At 54.5% G+C, this 17,770-nt stretch overlaps 1 protein-coding gene across 2 annotated transcripts in view; it reads right to left on the bottom strand.

The window, feature by feature from the left end:
• Positions 1-1,095: 1,095 nt before the first annotated feature.
• The window catches only part of Micall1 (MICAL like 1), a 28,782-nt gene continuing 12,107 nt past the window's right edge, over positions 1,096-17,770 (bottom strand). The window contains exons 6-17 of one of the 2 annotated variants that reach the window (XR_006149526.1): positions 15,454-15,899; positions 14,225-14,282; positions 12,165-12,553; positions 9,710-10,107; positions 6,831-6,965; positions 5,605-5,731; positions 5,392-5,482; positions 5,201-5,274; positions 2,765-2,879; positions 2,585-2,631; positions 2,062-2,305; positions 1,096-1,941 (exon numbers count right to left, since the gene is read on the bottom strand). Coding sequence is in view for 1 of the 2 variants with exons in the window: in XM_042693305.1 (XP_042549239.1) it covers positions 2,184-2,305; positions 2,585-2,631; positions 2,765-2,879; positions 5,201-5,274; positions 5,392-5,482; positions 5,605-5,731; positions 6,831-6,965; positions 9,710-10,107; positions 12,165-12,553; positions 14,225-14,282; positions 15,454-15,899 (2,002 nt within the window). In the remaining variant the exon portion in view is untranslated. Of the gene's footprint in view, positions 2,306-2,584; positions 2,632-2,764; positions 2,880-5,200; positions 5,275-5,391; positions 5,483-5,604; positions 5,732-6,830; positions 6,966-9,709; positions 10,108-12,164; positions 12,554-14,224; positions 14,283-15,453; positions 15,900-17,770 lie in introns of both variants that reach the window. The other variant, XM_042693305.1, reaches the window with a different exon arrangement.

Genomic DNA, 17,770 nt, shown 5'->3' with positions numbered 1-17,770 from the left:
CCATGCTGGGTTATGCTTCTGAGAGGCTGAGGAGCGATTGACAAGAAAGCAGCCCATGCCGAGCCTGCCACAGAGTACTTCAGGGCTAGTACCCGCCCCTCAGGCTTCCGCCACTCCTAGCCCAATCTTCTCCAGGGCTCTCATCTTCCTGTCCCCACAAATCACCAAAATATTTTGGATATATCAGCCAATGCTGAGGGCAATCTCCTGTACCTGCAGGGTACCACATGATCCCATCAGATCACATGACCCAGGTTTTGGTTTATACAGCCGTCAACTATGTAAGGCTGACTGAGAATATCCCACAGGAAGCCCATGTCACTGTCCGAGGTATGACAGGGACGTCCTCCACACTGCCCCAAATTGGAGACCAGAACAGATTCAATCCATTCCTGACCAGATTAGGTATACATTCACAAGTTTCATATACAAAGTCTGGATTCCTCAGTTGCTTTTGAAAAAGGGGAAAGATCTGGCAGCCCTGGACTTGCGGGCTATAGCCCATGTTAAGTGGGTGTCAAGGTCCCCTTGAAGGATGGGACCTGACACCCAGCCTGAGGAGCCATTCAGGCCAGCTGCCTGCCCCAAAGGGCCTTGGAGGTGGCAGCCCCGCTCCAGATCAGGTGCCAGGAGCTGGCTGTCCCTGCAGAGGAAGAGAACCCTGCCCAGTGCCAGGCAACCCTCAGCAACCACAGGCTGGACACAAAGTGTGGCAATGGCAGGCAAGAAGGCAGACACGGCTATGCCCAAGGCTTCAGGGCAGAAACAAAATTATGTCCATTTATTGTTGGCAAAGAGCACCCTAGAGTTAACACAGTGCTATCTTTTCTCCCAAGACGCATGGAAGAAGAGCGCAGGGGGGACCCCCAGCAGCTTATAGAACAGTGCTTTGACCAAGAGCTGCCTGGACAAAACAAAACAAAAAGCAGGGCACTGGTGGCTCATGCCTGTAATCCTTAGCTACTCAGGAGGCTGAGATCTAAGGATCATGGTTCAAAGCCAGCCTGGGCAGGAAAGTTCATGAGCCTCATCTCCATCAGAAAATCGGAAGTGGTGCTGTGGGCTCAAAGTCATAAGCACTGGCCTTGAGCAAAAGAGCTCAAGGCCCTGAGTTCAAGCCTCACGACCTACCAAAAAACAAAAAAACCCACAAAGACAAAACAAAACTGTCTGTAGCACTCCTCCTGTCCCACAACGATCCAGAAGGTGGTAACCATCAGTCCCTCAGGTGGAAATCGGGAGGGAAGAGTACCAGAAGAGGCTGACTCGTAAGGACCAGAGGCAGGTATGGGCCCCATCCTTGGGTGTGGGATAGAAGAGGAAAGCCAAAATCAGGGGTCAGGCTACAACGTGACTGAGAACCATGGTTAGCACCTTCCTGAAGTGCCCCTTCCCTAGGCTGACAGTGGAGCCAAGAACTTCCCTGCCAGGGGACTTGGCACAGAAGCAGCTAATGTTGGCACCCACCTGCCCTGGTGCATTATCGAGGGCCCTCTGTGTGTGGGGAGAGGGGAGGGGGAATGCGAGGCTTCCTATAGAACAGAGTGAGTGAGAGAAAAAGCTTCTAGAACTCTGAGGGAGGGGAGGTGGGATTTGCCATTCAGGTCTGACAGCACAGACCACCCAGAAACCAGGAGCTGAAGACATCATAAATAGAGCAACTGATCGAGGGAACACGAGAGATGAGGCAGTGCATGGGAAGACAGAGAATCAGGTGGACTGGGTAGGAAGGAGCCACCTGGGGGCAGAAACGGCCCCAGGCCAGGAGCCCCAGGTGGAGTCCAAACCTGGGCAGAACTCTGACAGCAAAGCTTCCATCTGGCCTGGTCCAGAAGGGAGGAGACTGGCCAGGGAGCTTGCACCAAGGGGACATAACCTGCTCAGTCTCTGTCCCTTCCTTGTCCCCAGGTCCCTGCTTGCCTTGTGTGTCTCTCACAGCATCTGAAATGGTCAGAATTGGACCGGACACGGCTGAGTCACAGCTGTTTGGGATGCAGAGAAGAAGGAAGGAAACTCTTTGGCCCAGGTAAGTCAGAGGACCCCAGGGCGGGCAGGGCTCACCCCGACTCCCTCTGTGGATTGGAGGGTAGGAGGTTTCTCCAGCCCTTGGGGCTCCAGGAGCGGGCAGCCAGCGGGCAGCCAGCGGGCAGCCAGCGGGGGCAGCCACACGGCTCCTCTTGCTGTCAGCTCTTGTCCCGGGGAGACTTGCTCTTGGCATCGCGCTTATTTCCCAGCAGCCTCAGCATCTTCATGCTCTTGAACTTCCCCTTCTTCTTGCCCTCAGGTTCAGCCTCCTTCTGGAACTCTGCAGCAGAGAAAGGGGAACGCTTAACCAGAAAGGAGGGGTCATCGGGGAGGCCAAGGGGGGCCCAGCCACTCACCCCTATAGAAAACTTGGGACTAATCAGTCCACTAGTCCAAGTCCCACTTTGCTCCCCAGGATGCGGAGACCAGCCTCTCCCAGTGTTTTGGAAAGAACCAGGGACCCACAACTGTCAGCCCAACGTGGGACCCCTGGATCCCACATTGTGTGCTCTGGGTAAATGAGAACCCAACATGGACTGCCCAGCCAGCCGGGTCTCACCTTTCTTCTTCATCATGGCTGCCACCATCTTGTCTTCCTCTTCTTCCCTGAAGTGAGCAAGGGACACCTGAGTACCCATAGGAGGGTGAGGTCCCCTGAACTCCTTCCAGCCCCAGGGTGTGGGGCTGTGCCCAGCTGGTACCAAGGAGCTGCCCCACCCACCGAACCCCAACCCAGCACCTCTGCCGGTCCTCGTCCAGGCAGTTGATGATGGCATTGCGTTGCTCAATGAGGGTCACAATCTCCTGCATCAGCACCTTCTCCCGACCCCAGTCCTCCTCTGTCCAGTCTTTTTCTGTCAGGCAAGAAAGCCCAGATATGAACGGTGAGAAAATTTGTCCTCACTGGGGTGACAGGAGGTCCCTGGAGAGTCGGGCCCCTCAGGTTTCTTAGGGAAGTGAAGGTCAATGGAAAAGGAACCAAGAATACTAGGCTACCTTCCCAAGACACCCTTCAAGGAGCCTGAGCAAGACCAGCACCATGCAGCTGTAAGGACAGGAGCCAGCCAGTTGCTCACCCCTACAATCCTAGCTACTCAGCATGGCTGAGATCTAAGGATCCAGGTGCAAAGCCAGTCCAGGGCAGAAAAGTCTGTGCGACTCATCTCTAATTAACTACCAAAAAGCCAGAAGTAGAGCTGTGGCTCAAGAGGTAGAGTGTCAGTCTTGAGCAAAAAAGCTAAGGGACAGTGCCTTGGCTCTGAGTTTAAGCCCCAGCATTGGCACACACACACACACACACAGAAGTCAGAACTCAAGAGGCAGCTGCCTTCCACTTCCATGCTGCAAGCAAGTGGGTACCAGATGGCTTCCTTGGGGAGGCGCCATTGGGGTGGGACGAGGGGGGCAGGGGCGGGGGCAGGGAGACAGCAGGACACCCTCAGGGGTTCTCTTGCAGAAGCAAAGTAGCCCAAGAGGCACACAGGGACATTCACTCAAAGCCACAGAGGAGGACAGATGGAGGGGACCGTGGGGACAGGCCCCTCGCCAGGTTCCCTGCATGTGGTGCTTGTGGCCCCTCTGGTCTCCTCCCAAGTCTGTCACTGCAGAGGTCCATCTGACCTGTGCCTTTGTTTCCCTTTCCCGCAGTCTGTGGGCTCCAGAGGATGGGTGCCCCATTTCATACTTCCCCCCTACCGTCTGCCCCATGTTCAGAAATGAACACCCTGAGGCCACTCAGCCACTGCCCCATCCCCCAGTACCTCACGTGGCCAAAACCCAGGAGCAGATGACTAGCTCTGTCCCCTAGTTCTGGGGAGAGAACACGGGCTGAGAGCTATCACCCAAGTGCAAATCCAGCTCCACCACTGGGTCTGGAAATGAGTTAAGTCCTTGTTTCTGAGGTTCAAGGAAATCCGGCCCATGACATAGCAAAAGTGGGATCAGCGTTTTAATTGGGGCAGCCTGACACTCCAGTGGTGGCCATTGTCTTTTGGATCTCCAACCCTCATGGGGCCCTGTAGACCAGCTTCACCCTCCAAAATCAGCATCAGGGCCAAGCTGACCAGCCCAGGTTGTGCAGTCCCCATAGAAGCAACAACAACAACAAACCAAGCCCAGGCTGGCAGGGGAATCTGCATTCGTACGTCCACTGTGACCACAGGGTGTCGCTGTGGCTCCCTGAATAGTAGCCAGGCTCCAACCTCCTGGAGATGTGGGTGTGACTCACACAGCTGGCACTGGAAGCCTGGGACATTCTGTGTCTTTCCCAAGGCCACTCCAGCCTCCCAAGGTCCCAGTCACAAGAGACAGGGGGACTGTGTGTGCAGGGCAGAGAGCAGCCAGACCAGGTACCCTCCATTTCCTGGGCTGTGAAATGCAACTCCTTGCCCAGGGCTGGTGCCCTCCCTGGCCACAGGGAAGAGATCAAAAGCCCTGGCTCTTGGGTCTGTGGTGCCCTGACCACAGAGCAGGTAAGGAGCCCGCCCACCCTAGAACCCAGCTCACTGACAGCCCAGCTGACTTATGGAGTGCTTTCCCATCTCCTGTCTCCTGGTTACACAACACCTTCCAACGTGGGTCCCTTCATTTCTGTCCTACATACAAAACTACTGAGGTCCAGTGAGGCAAAGAAACCAGCCAAGGTTACACAGCAAGTTGACTGCCTGTCTGACTCCCATGTCCAAAACAGATCAGGCTGCTCGTGGGCCTGGTGTTTTCTGAGAGCCTGCCAATGTCACACACCCCAACCCTGTCCCGGTGGTTTTCTCTCATGGCTGGTGTTATTTATCACCTATAATGCTTGATCCCATCTTTTTTTTTTTTTTTTGGTCGGTCGTGGGGCTTGAACTCTGGGCCTGGGCCCTGTCCCTGCGCTCTTCAGCTCAAGGCAAGCGCTCTACCACTTGAGCCACAGCGCTACTTCCGGTTTTCTAGTGGTTAATTGGAGATAAGAGTCTCATGGACTTTCCTGCCGGGCTGGATTTGAACCACAATCCTCAGCTCTCAGCCTCTTGAGTAGCTAGGATTACAGGCGTGAGCCACCAGTGCCCGGCTCGATCCCATCTCAAGACTGCCCACCTGGCCCCTCCTGCCTCACTCCTGGCCCTGTAACCAGCCCCAAGGGGCAGACCCCAGCCCACTCCTCCCCACCCCAGCTGTGGACAGCGGTGCTCACCAGGTTTGTTGAGAAGACACCGGAGTTCGTACTCCACATCAGCCTGCCGCTTCTCCAGGTTCTGCTGCTTGAAGCTAGGGGGTGGAATGAAAGCATGGATGAACCTTGTGTCAGGAGGGTAGAGGGCAGCTGGCACCGGGGTTTTCAGTCCCCAGCTCCATGGACCCCGGGCAGAGGCGGGCAAGACTCACATGTAAATGAGCTCAGATTCCCGCCTCACCAGCAGGTGCTTCTCATGAATCAGCTTGAACCAGTCCACCAGCATGTCGTCCTCATGGCCCTCTGCAAGACACAAAGCCACTGAGGCCAGGGCTACAAGTATTTCCCAGCTTAGCCCACCCTCCACCAGGACAAGGGGCTCCCGCCACCCCCAAGCCCCTCAGTCAGCTCCCAGCGGCCCAGACCAGGCGCTCCGCCACGCAGCTTCTCCTCCAGCAGGACCCCATGATGTTCCAGGGCATCCAGTTGGCGCTCGATGCTGTCCATCTCTCCGTGAATGTCCTCCTCGGGGACATACTGGTCAGCCTGGACCTGCCAGACAGGGTCCTGGTTAGCTGGAGGATAGCCATCCCTCCTACTACCTGCCCTTCCTTGGCTCAGGCTGCTGCAGAGAATCTTATACTTTCTTTTGATGCTGATACTGGGGCCTGGGTACCGTCCCTTAGCTTTTATTTGTTTACTTGAAGTTCTTTCTTTTTTCTTTTTTTTTTTTGGCAAGTCTTGGGGCTTGAACTCAGGGCCTGAGCACTGTCCCTGAGCTCCTTTTTTGCTCAAGGCTAGCACTCTACCACATGAGCTAAAGCACTGCTTCTGGCTTTTTCTGTTTATGTGATACCGAGGAATCGAACCTGGGGCTTCATGCATGCTAGACAAGCACTCTACCACTGAGCCTCATTCCCAGCCCTGTCCCTTAGCTTTTAGGCTCAGGTCTGGCGTTCTACCAACTTGAGCCACAACCCCACTGGATTTTTGGTGGTTAACTGAAAATAAGATTCTCATGGCCTTTTCTGCCCAGGCTGGCTTTGAGCCCGGATCCTCAGATCTCAGCCTCCTGAGTAGCTAGTTATAGTCATGAACCACAAGTGCCCAGCCCATCTCTCTTTCCAGTTAGTGCTGGTCACTGCAGGGTGCAGGGACCTGGGTCTCCTCTCACCTGTCATCCTGAACAATAGCAGATGAGTGGGGAAGGGTTAAGGATCACACCCAGCACACCCTGAGTCCCAGTACCCACAGAGGCCCCCAGGGGGTGGAACTTCCTGCCCTTTCTCCCTCCCTCCCTTCTCCACTATCCCATAGAAGTTTCCATGCTTTCTGGCCACCCAGGGGGATGAATGACCCTTACAGAAACAACCTTGAGGTTACAGAAACAACCTTGAGGTTACAGAAACAACCTTGAGGACAGTAATTCAGTCTAAGTAGAGGCCTCACAAGTCTTAGTAACAAGTTAAATGCCCCACCCACTGCTCCTGGTTGCCTAGGGCCCAGCTGCTGTAAGAGCACACTGGCTGTACGTTCAGCCTTCCAGTCAGGCCACCCAAGAGCCTCTGATTACAACCCAGGCCCAGACACCCAGCCTAAGATGCCAAGAGGAGGGCCAGGGCCAGCTGGGTGTCTCTGGAATCCCTGGCACCTTGCGTTTGATGAGTGGAAAACCGTGCCCCGGGGCAGGTGGCCTGCTGGGTTTGGCTCCTTTGGTGGCCTTCTTTGTGGCTGGAGATGCTGCAGGTGATGGCTTCCGGTTGAAAGGGTTCTCCTTGCAGGAAGACTAAGGGGGAGGGACAGAATTGTTTAGGAATGGGAAGGAGGCAGCCTGATCACAAAGAAAATTGGAAAGTAAACCCAGATCCCAGCAGTAAGAAGGCTCCCCATAGGGAAAGAGGGCCCTGACAAGAACAGGATCCCCTCCAAACACTCCATTTCAAAGAGATCCTGCCACTCACCAGAGTGAGTGAGTTTTTTTTTTTTTTTTTGCTGGTCGAGGAGCTTGAACTCTGGGCCTGGGCACTGTTCTGAGCTCTTCAGCTCAAGGCTAGCACTCTACCACTTGAGCCATAGCACCCACTTCCAGCTTATTCTGTGTATGTGATGCTGAGGAATCGAACCCAGGGCTTCATGCATGCAAGGCAAGCACTCTACCACTGAGCCACCTTCCCAGCCCCCCAGAGTGAGTGTTTTTATCTATGCCATTACTGGTGTTCTACCACTTAAGCCACACCTCAACTTCCAGCATTTGGATGGTTTATGGATTTTTTTCTGTCCGGTTAACTTCTACAATCCTCAGATTTCAATCTCCTGAGTAGCTAGGATTACAGGTGTGAGCCACCAGTGCCCATCCACTGGCTGCTAAATCATATGCCTTCCCATTTAAACCTCCTAAGCAGGACCAAGGGTGTGTACCTCAGCCTAAGTGCTTGCCTAGCACACACAAGACCTCTGTGATCCATCCCAAACATCAGACACAAAGATTAAGTCTCTCACAACCTCCCTGCGAAGTGGGTATTGTAATGCCCATCTTACAGCTGAGCAAGTAAGTTGAGAGGTTAAGCACCACGCCCAGTGCTGCCCAGGCAGGCCTGGCAGTCACCAGCACCAAGGGGAGGAGGCCAGACTTTTTTTTTTTTTTGTCAGCCGTGGGACTTGAACTCTGGGCCTGGGTGCTGTCCCTCAGCTCTTCAGCTCAAGGCAAGCGCTCTACCACTTGAGCTACAGCGCCATTCCAGTTTTCTGGTGGTTTTATTGGAGATAGGAGTCTCACAGTTTCTCCTGCCCGGGCTGGCTTTGAACCGCGATCCTCAGATCTCAGCCTCCTGATTAGCTAGGATTACAGGCGTGAGCCACCAGCACACGGCTGAGGAGGCCAGACTTTGAGATCAAGTGTAACACACAGCTAGATCTGCTTCAGGCCTCACAACCAGACTCTGAGGCTCAGAGAGGCAGAGCGTCTACCCAAGGTCACCCATCCAGGAAGGGCAAAAGCAAGAACCTTGCCCTCCTTCTGGCCAGTAGATGCCTCACTCCACCACCTAGCCCATCACCGGCACTCCCAGACCCCTTGCACCCTTCCGCTGCTCTGCAGAGGCCTGTGCCCCTTTCTGAGGGGCAGGACCCAAGTTGCTGCAGGCAGGGCCCCGTCTGTCACGTGGCAGTGGCAGTGCTCCCCAGCTCATCGGAAGCGGTCATGTCAGGCCCTAAGTGCTCCAAGGAGAGTCATCCCCCAGCCAGGGAGGGAGGGCCTGGCCTCCCACGAGGACCGACAACTGCTCATCCAGACTACAGCTGCCCAGTGTGAGCTACCTGGCCACCCTCTGCCCAGAGCTGGCCAAGCCTTGGGGACTAGGAAAAGTCTGAAGAAGAGGTACCATAGCCAGGAAGGAGAGGTAACTGGATATCAGGCCATGCCAGGTGACCACAGGCTCTTGACACAGGACTGAGAACATAGGAGTCCATATGCACAGAGCATCTGAATACTGGCTGCCCAGACAAGGGGTCCAGCCAGACGTACCTTGTGTCTGCTTCATCCCTAAGGAAAGACACCCAGCAAGGGCTGGGAGGGGTCCAACAAGGGGCCTGAGTCTGCCACCCCCCTGCAAGCACCCCACACACAGCTCTCAACAGAGCTGCTCTGTAAGGCCTGGGTCCTGAGCCTTCCTCTTCTTGCAGACTGACCCTGTTCCTTCAGATGTCAGCAAGATGGCAGAAGGAGCCATTTACTCCAGCATCTCTCTGACCTGGTTGTGAGCACCCCATTGCCAGGATCACCCTGCTGGCAGTACCCCAGGATCCTAGGCTGCTTCCCTGCACCCCCCCCAATCTGCAGCAGGAGACAGGTGTCTGCTGAAGGGCATCTTCCCTCTGCTTTGTTGCAGACAGCCTTCTAAGAACAATCAATGTCTCTTCTACATGATCAACAATCATATGTAAGCTTCTAAATGGCAAGGAAGGTCTTAATACAATTGTGGCTGGGACCTGGGAACAATGGAGCCCCAGGGAGTAGAAGAATGGACAGGAGGTGTGTGGGTGAAGGGTGGCAGGTGAATAAGTCTCAAAATAGGGCAGGTGAGGAGATGGGTGGGAGTTCTGGCAGATGGATGGAAGGATAGACCAATGGATTGCGCCTCATTGCACAGAGTGGTAAATGGATGAGTGGACATAGCCAAGGCCACTCAAGCCAGCGGCTATCAGGGTCTTCAGACCCTGGACACTCATGGTGGTGGTGATGGTCCTGGGGTTTGATCTCAGGGCCTCACGCTCACTTAGCTTGCTTGCTCAGCTGGCACTCTTACCATTTGAACCACACCTCCAGCCTTGCTTTCTTCTGATTGTTTTGAAGACTCACATTTTTCTGCCTGGGCTGGCCTCAAACTGCAATCCTCTAGATCTCAGCTTCCTGAGTAGCTGGGATTACAGGAGTGAGCACCAAGGTGTAGCATCTTTGTACCATTCTTGCCCCACACCAGACCCACATCCACTAGCAAAGATGTAGCTTTGGGGAGGATGGGGACCACTCACCTTGACCTGCAGCTGTGGGGACGAGCTCCCCAGGGAAGGCACAGGGCTTTTGTCTCCAGCCAACACGAGAGGGGTAGGGGTGGCACCAATGCAGGGCTTGGCTAGCTGGGAGCCGGAGCTAGTCCTGGCCTGGGGTGCCCGCTCCCCACCAGGCGGTGTCAGCTCTCCGGAGGACAGGGAAGAGTTGGCTGAGGGGCTGGCAGAGTTGGCGGGGGTGCCAGGGGCAGTGGGGGCATGCACAGCAGGCTCTGAAGAGCTCTTGGGCACGGCAGGGGTTTCCAGAAGCTCCGTGCTAGCCGTGTGGCTACAGCTCTCGGATGCCAGACTTTCCACGCTGAGGGCTGGTGAGGGCGTGGCCGAGGGGGGCTCCGAGTGCGAGAGGCGGGAGGCGTGCAGAGCTGTGCAGAAGAGTAAGGAGGGAGCACACAGGGCACGGTCAGGGCTTCCATCCTCCCCCTCGTGCCCCTCCTCTGAGCTTCGGGTTGCCATGGAAACCAAGCCCTCCCCCATCCAGAGGGAGCCAGAGCCCAGAGATCAGCAAACAGGGCAGAACTCTAGTCACAAAGTATGCCCGCCCCGTGCCATGCCACTTTGTGGCTTATCTATGGCTCTCACCCACCCCACAGGACTGCTACCTCCGCTTCCCCATCTGTCCCATGTGTCTACGACCACTCAAAGACAAGTGGCTAGGACAGAGGAAGTGAGACTAATGGAGGGGAAGGCCAGGGAAGCGAGGCTCTCCTCCTGGTCTCCGACCTGCAACGCAGAGGCTGGAAGGGAAGCAACATGGCTACACGCTGAGCACTGTAAATACCTCTATTGCTACATACTTCCCACATGAGGCCGCAGATCCCAAAGCAAGGAGGCACTCACCCCAGCCAGAGCTGGCTTCAAACCCAGAGCTCTAGCCCCATGCTGGCTCCTGTCCTCTATTCCTAAGAATTGTGCATCTACTCTATGCATACGGAAGGGACCTCAAGACCACCTGGTGTCTGTCTGCAGCCGTGTCTCATGTCTAGCATGCTCATGGTCCCTCTGAGCTCTTGGAGGCAGCCAGAGCCCAACGGTGATGGAAAGGGACCAAGATGAGGGGAAAGGCAGTGCAAAACCTGCCCCATGTCAGGATGCTGGGCAGTCCAGGTGCTGGGCCCACATGGGCAGCCTGAAGACCCTCAGTAAAGGAGCTGCTCAGATACTGAGTGACAGTAACTGTGTGCCAACAGCTCCCACGGGCCCTCCAGCACAACACAGGGAAAACCACTGCCCCAGCTCCCATGTTGGATCAGCACAGCAGGAGGGTTAGGAGTACAGACTTCAGGGCTGGGCGCTGATAAATCACGCTTATAACCTAACTACTCAGGAGGCTGTGATCTAAGGATCATGGTTTGAGGCCAGCCCAGACAGGAAAGTTGGTGAGCCTCTTGATTCTAATTAACCACCTAAAAACTGAATGTGAAACTGTGGCTCCAAGTAGTAGAGCACTGTATTTGTGTAAAACAGCTCAGGGACATTGTCAGGTCCTGAGTTCAAACCCCTGGATAGGCATTAAAAAAAAAATTAGGCTTGGAAGGTGGCTCAGTGGTAGAGTGCTTGACTAGCACGCATGAGACCCTGGGTTCAATTCCTCAGCACCACATAAGCAGAAAAGGCTGGCAGTGGCTCTGTGACTCAAGTGGTAGAGCGCTAGCCTTGAGCTGAAGAGCTGAGGGACCGTGCCCAGGCCCAGAGTTCAAGCCTCAGGACTAACCAAAAAAAAAAAAAAGAGGAGCTCAGTGCCAGTGTCTCATGCCTGAAATCCTAGCTACTTAGGAAGCTGAGATCTGAAGATCAAGGTTTGAAGCCAGCCCAGGCAGGAATGGCCTCAAGACTATTATCTCTAATTAACAACCAAAAAGCCTTCTGGCATGTGTCTCAAGGAGAACATTAGCCTTGAGTGGAAAAAGCTAAGGGAGAGCGCAAGGCTCTGAGGTCAAGGTTCAGTACCAGCATTTAAAAAAAAAAGAAGTTACAGCCAAGCAACGGTGGCTCACGCCTGTAATCCTAGCTACTCAGGAGGCTGAGATCGAGGATCAAGGTTCAAAGTCAGCCCGGGCAGGAAAGGCCAGGAGATTCTTATCTCCAATAAATCTCCAGAAAACCAGCTCAAGTGGTAGATTGCTTGCCTTGAGCTGAGGAGCTGAGGGACAGCTCCCCAGGCCGAGTTCAAGCCCCACAACCGACCAAAAACAAAAGTACAGACTCCAGCTAGAGGCAGAGCCATGATTCAAATCCTGTCTCCAGTACTTCAGCACTGTGAGGTCTCAGGCAACTCTTCTTCCAGGCCTCTCATGCACAGGCAGAGGTACTGACACTTGCTCCAGGCCTGCTCTAGGAGGAAATGGAGAGGCTCCGGCCACATCTGTAGCCCCCACCCTGCCAACCCAAGGGTCCAGACAGCTCCAGGGACAGCACTCACCAAGAGGGGACGCGCTGGGTGCTCTCGGGGCAGGACGCTTCTTTGTCTTGGGGCTGCTGGTGGGGGTGATGCCGTACCAGGGGTGCAAGGACTTGGGAGTGGACTCGGAGGGGGCTGGGGCCGGGGCTGGGCTGGGCGCTGAACTGTGCACCACAGGGGCTGGCACCTCTTCCTCTTCCTCCTCTTCCTCAAAGGGGTTGTAGGGCTTGGGCTCTGGGCCTGCCGCGGGGCTCTGCTGGGCCCCATCTTCCACACTGCCATTCTCCACCTGCCTGCTGGCCTGGCCTGGCGGCCCGGGGCTGCTGCTGGGGGGCAGTGGAGCCGGCTTCTTCTTTGGCTCTGTCTGTACGAGTGTGATCCATGGGGGGTCTTTCCTGGGGGCTGGTGACCTAGAGGGAGGTCAAGGGAGGGTCAGTCTCCTGCTCTCTCAGGACAGTGTTGAGTCTATTTCAAAAGGAAAGGAGTAAGCCAGGCACTGGTGGCTCACGCCTATAATCCTGGCTACTTCAGGAGGCTGAGATCTGAGCATTGCAGTTCTAAGCCAGTCAGGGAAGAAAAGCCCATGAGACTCTTATCTCTAATCACAAAAGAAAGACAGAAGAGGGCTGGGAAGGTGGCTCAGTGGTAGAGTGCTTGCCTTGCATGCATGAGGCCCTGGGTTCCATTCCTCAGCACCACATAAGCAGAAAAAGCCAGAAGTGGCCCTGTGGCTCAAGTGGTAGAGCACTAGCCTTGAGCTGAAGAGCTGAGAGACAGTGCCTAGGCCCAGAGTTCAGGCCCCATGACTGACAAAAAAAGACAGAAGAAGTACTATGGCTCAAGTGGTAAAGCGTTAGCCTTGAGCAAAAAAAGAGCCCAGGGACAGCACCCAGGCCCTGAGTTCAAGGCCCAGGGCCAGCAAAAACAAAAAAAGGAAAGAAGATACTCTTTCTTCACCCAGCCCAAGGGCCAAGTATAGGCCGGAGGTTAGCCCATAACCATCACACCCCAATCAAGTGCTTTGAAGACTCAGAGAGAGTGAAGAAAAGAGGCTTTGTATAAGACCTGAACAAGAGTCGGGCGCTGATGGCTCATGACTGTACATCCTACTCAGGAGGCTGAGATCTAAAGACAGTTTGAAACCAACCTGGACAGGGCAGCCCATGAGATTCCTCTCTCTAATCAACCACCAGAGAACTGGAAATGGTGCTGTAGCTCAAAGTGGGGTAATTGTGCAAAATTGCTCAGGGACAGTGCTCAGGCCCTGAGTTCAAGATCCACAACTACCAACAACAACAAAAAAAGATCTGAACAAAGTCACCTGGCCCTCTAGGTGTCATCTGCTAATGAGGATAGTAATGTCCCCCCGCCCCACAGGGCAGCTGTCAAGATCCTCCAAATTGGATGTCAGGCTATGGGCACAGCAGTAAACCAGCAGCTCCACTGTCATTAACCTATGACACACAGCCATGGCTCTCCCACATACACAGGCCAGCCAAAGCATGGCTCCCAAGGAAAAGCTTCAAAGCTAAGTGCTGCCTGCTCTCTCCTGTAATCCTAGCTACTCAGGAGGCTGAGCTCTGAGGATCACAGTTCAAAGCCAGCTTGAGTAGGAAAAACTGAGACTCTTATCTATAATTAACTACCAAAAAGCCAAAAGGGGAGTTATAGATCAAGTGATAATGAGCCAGCCTAAAAAGGAAAAAGCTAAGGGGCAGCAATTATGCCCTAAGTTCAAGCCCCAGTACTGGCACCAAAAAAGAAAAAAGAGAAAGAAAAGAAAGAAAAACTACAAATATGCATCTTCCCCAGGGGTGGAGGACCTGGGATCCAGGCACCGAAGGGGGCTCCTCTAGGCCCTTCTACACTCTGTGGACAAGGCCTGGCCCCTTGTCTGGGAGACAGGCCATGCTTAGAGAGGACGGCTGTCCCCACCTGTGGAGGAGTGTCACAGAGGAAGGGGCCATGTTGGCACAGCTCTCTGTCCTCACCCAGAGATCAGCTTCTTCCTGAGCTGGCCCTGTCCATCCTCAAGGACCCCATTCCCACTCAGGCTCCAGAGACCCCCAGGGCCAACATACCTCTCTGATGGCTTGGGTGTCCCTCTCGGCTTGGGCACAGGGGGGTCCTGCAGTCTTCCTAGATGGGAAAGGAGAGTGAAGCAGGCCTTCATGAGCGGCAGGGAAGGGCCCCAGGAGCCCGCTAGAGCGCCTGCCTGGTCAAGGGTGCCCTTCCTCCACACCCGGCAGGTCATGGAGCCCAGGTGGCCACGGCGCCTCCCTGCCCAGGCCTTAGGAGATTAGATAAACACCAAAGGTGACCAGGAGAACAGTCAAGGCCAAGACCAAGAGCTCTGGAGACTCTGCTTTCCACTTAAGAGGAAGCTCAACTCCACTGGGACAGGGCAGGGGTGCTCTCAGCCTAGCCTAGACACCCTTTCTCCTAGAATGCTCCCCTCAGCCCCCCACCCCCATGTCCTTTATTAATCCCTCCTTCCCTCCCTCCCTCCTCTTTCTCCTTCCACTTTCACAAGCTTTCCATGTTCTACCAAATGCTCATGTTTGTCTCTGTGTATGTCTCTCTCTCTCTCTCTCACACACACACACACACACACACGCACACACACACACTGTTATGACCAAGTAGGTACAAAGACATCTGAACATTATTTGTGTCCCTGTCCCCAGGCTGCAGGAATGCCAAGTTGAACATGTAGAATGTTCTGGTGGAAGTACCAGGGAGCCCCTGGGCAGCTCCCTAGGTTTCCAGTGCATCTCAGGTTACCAGGAGCCTGTTTCCCCTGAGCTATGGGAACCCAGGCAGGCAGGGCGCCCGGGGAAAGGAGCAGCCCGCAGTGCAGTGAGCGGTGGAAAGCGGCCTCCACCGCACTGCGCTAGCTCAGGGGCCACCTGACCTTTTGTCCTCCCCAGCAAGCCGAGGAATAACCAGCCAGGCTGGACACAGGAGGTCGGGGGGCGTGAGGGGGGGACTAGCAGGACACTCAAATGATATCAACATGTGCAGGATTCCTGAGACACTCAAGAACACCCAGGATGGACACTCACCCCACCCCCAAAATGCAAGAGCGCATAAATCTCAGCACACACAAGCAGACTGGACCCCGACATGGGCCAGAACTTGGAGACAGAGGGAGGCAGTGACTGCTCGTGAATCACGAGCTCCCACACAGGTGATTCCCAGCACGCTCACCACACATGCAGTTACTAACACTCCCAGGCACACGGGGACATTTACATGCCCAGGTGCACAGATCCACTCACCCGTGAAGCCTGCCCACACCCTCACTCACCGTTCACGAGGCCACCACTGCTGCCACTCTGCTCCGCAGAGCCGTCCTGCTGCAGGCTGGACCGGGGCCGCGGCGTGGGGGGTGTGGAGGCTATGCTTTCAGAGGCTTTCCTGGGAGCAGGCGTAGGCCGGGCCACAGGGGGACTGGCCAGCTCCTGAGACTTGCCAGGAATCAGGGGCTTGGTGGGGACCTGAGGCCGGGCCTCGGTGCTGACCTTGGGTGCATCTGCAGCAGCCCCTGCAGGTGCCCTGGGGCTGGAACCACCTCCATCATTCTCCTTGGCTTCTGTGCTTTGTGGCTGCTTTGTCTGTAGGAGAGATCCAGGCCTGGATCCTGCCCGGGCCCCCGGGCCCAGCCTAGTGCAGCGTTCAGCACATACGAAGGTCCCCTCCTCCAGCCCATTCCTGTAGGCCCCCGGGAGCAGGGTGCTGGAGCACTGACAACACCTGCAAGCGACAGACAAGGACACCTTTAGCAGGGCAGCCCTGCCAGGTACTAGCTGTCTGTGCCAGGAGGATATAGACTTCTATTCAGGACTTCCCAGAAACAAACAAACAAACAAACAACAATCCGGGCACCGTGGCTCACGCCTGTAATCCTAGCTATTAAGGAAGCTGAGATCTGAGGCTCGCAGTTCAAAGCCAGCCCCAGTAGGAAAGGTCATGAGACACTCATCTCCAATTAACCATGAGAAAACCAGAAGTGGCTCTGTGGCTCAAGTGGTAAGAGTGTTCACCTTGTGCTGAGGAGCTGAGGAATAGCGCCCAGGCCCAGAGTTCAAGCCCCACAACCGGCCAACAAACAAACAAAAACAATAACTGTCAGAAACAACAAAACAATAAAACTGCTTGAGCTGGGCACCAATGACTCACACCTGTAATCCGAGCTACTCAGAAGGCTGAGGGTAAGGGTCCAGGTTTGAAGCCCAGGCAGAAAAAAGTCCATGAGATTCTTGTCATCCATTAACCAGCAAAATGCCAGAAGTAGAGCTGTGGCTCAAGTAGTAGAACACTAACCTTGAGCAGAAAAAGCCAAGAGAGAGCATACAGCCCTGAGTTCAAGCCCCAGTACCAGCACAAAAATAATCTGCTTGAAATCAACAACAGAAATTGTGAAATGCACCTTCAGTTTGTGCTGTAAGAGGAAGAGCAAAGGTTTGCCCCAGAGGAAGCTCTCTTGGCGGGGCTGCCACCAGATACTGCTACAGGAAATTCATTTGGCAGTTTTCAACCAACCATATTTGTGTATTTTTTTGGGGGGGGTCCGGTCGTGGGGCCTGAACTCTGGGCCTGGGTGCTGTCCTTCAGCTCTTCAGCTCAAGGCTAGCGCTCTACCACTTGAGCCACAGCGCCACTTCCAGCTTTTTTCTTTTTGCTTATGTGGTGCTGAGGAATCGAACCTAGGGCTTCGAGCATGCAAGGCAAGCGCTCTACCACTGAGCCACCTTCCCAGCCCGATATTTGTGTATTTTGTTTGTTTTGTTTTCCTTTTTGGGGGCTGTGTTTGTGTACAAGAGACAGTAATGGGGCTGGGGCTCAGAGCCCCACACTCCCAGCTTTCCTGCTTGTGGCTGGAATTCTGCCACTTGAGCAGTTCCTCCAGTTCTAGTTTTTTGCTGATTAAGTGGAGATAAGAATCTCTCCTATATTTGTGCAGGCTGGCTTCCAACAGTGACCCTCAGATCTCAATTTTTTTTTTTTTTTCTGACGGTCATGCGGCCTGAACTCTGGGCCTGGGCGCTGTCCCTCAGCTCTTCAGCTCAAGGTTAGCGCTCTAACACTTGAAGCACAGCGCCACTTCTGCTTTTTCTGCTTATGTGGTGCTGAGGAATCGAACCCAGGGCCTCATGCATGCAAGGCAAGCGCTCTACCACTGAGCCACCTTCCCAGCCCTGTTTTGTTTGGTTCTGATGCCAGTTCTGGGGGGATTAAGCTCAAGGCTTGGGCACTGGTCCCCTGAGCTTTTGTGCTAGCGTTCTACCATTTAAGTGGCAACACCACTTCTGGCTTTACTAGTGTTAACTGGAGATAAGAGGCTGGCTTTGTTGGCTTTGGTTGGTTTTGCAGTGATAGGGATGGAAATGTAACCCAGGGTGCACAGAAGGCTAGGCAACCTCTTCACCATTAAGCCACACCCCCAACCCAGGTTTGTTTGGAATTTTGTTGTTGTTATTGTTGTTGTTGTTTGTTGTTGGTTATGGGGCTTGAACTCTGGGCCTGAGCGCTGTCCCTCAGCCCTTCAGCTCACGGTGAGCACTCTACCACTTGAGCCACAGTGTCACTTCCAATTTTCTGATAGTTAATTGGTGATAAGAGTC

This window comes from Dipodomys spectabilis, unplaced genomic scaffold (assembly GCF_019054845.1).
Source record: "Dipodomys spectabilis isolate Male_0828 unplaced genomic scaffold, ASM1905484v1 ptg000163l, whole genome shotgun sequence".
NCBI lineage: Eukaryota > Metazoa > Chordata > Mammalia > Rodentia > Heteromyidae > Dipodomys > Dipodomys spectabilis.
The sequence above is the reverse complement of the archived record's forward strand: the minus strand, read 5'-3'. Positions and strand labels throughout refer to the sequence as shown.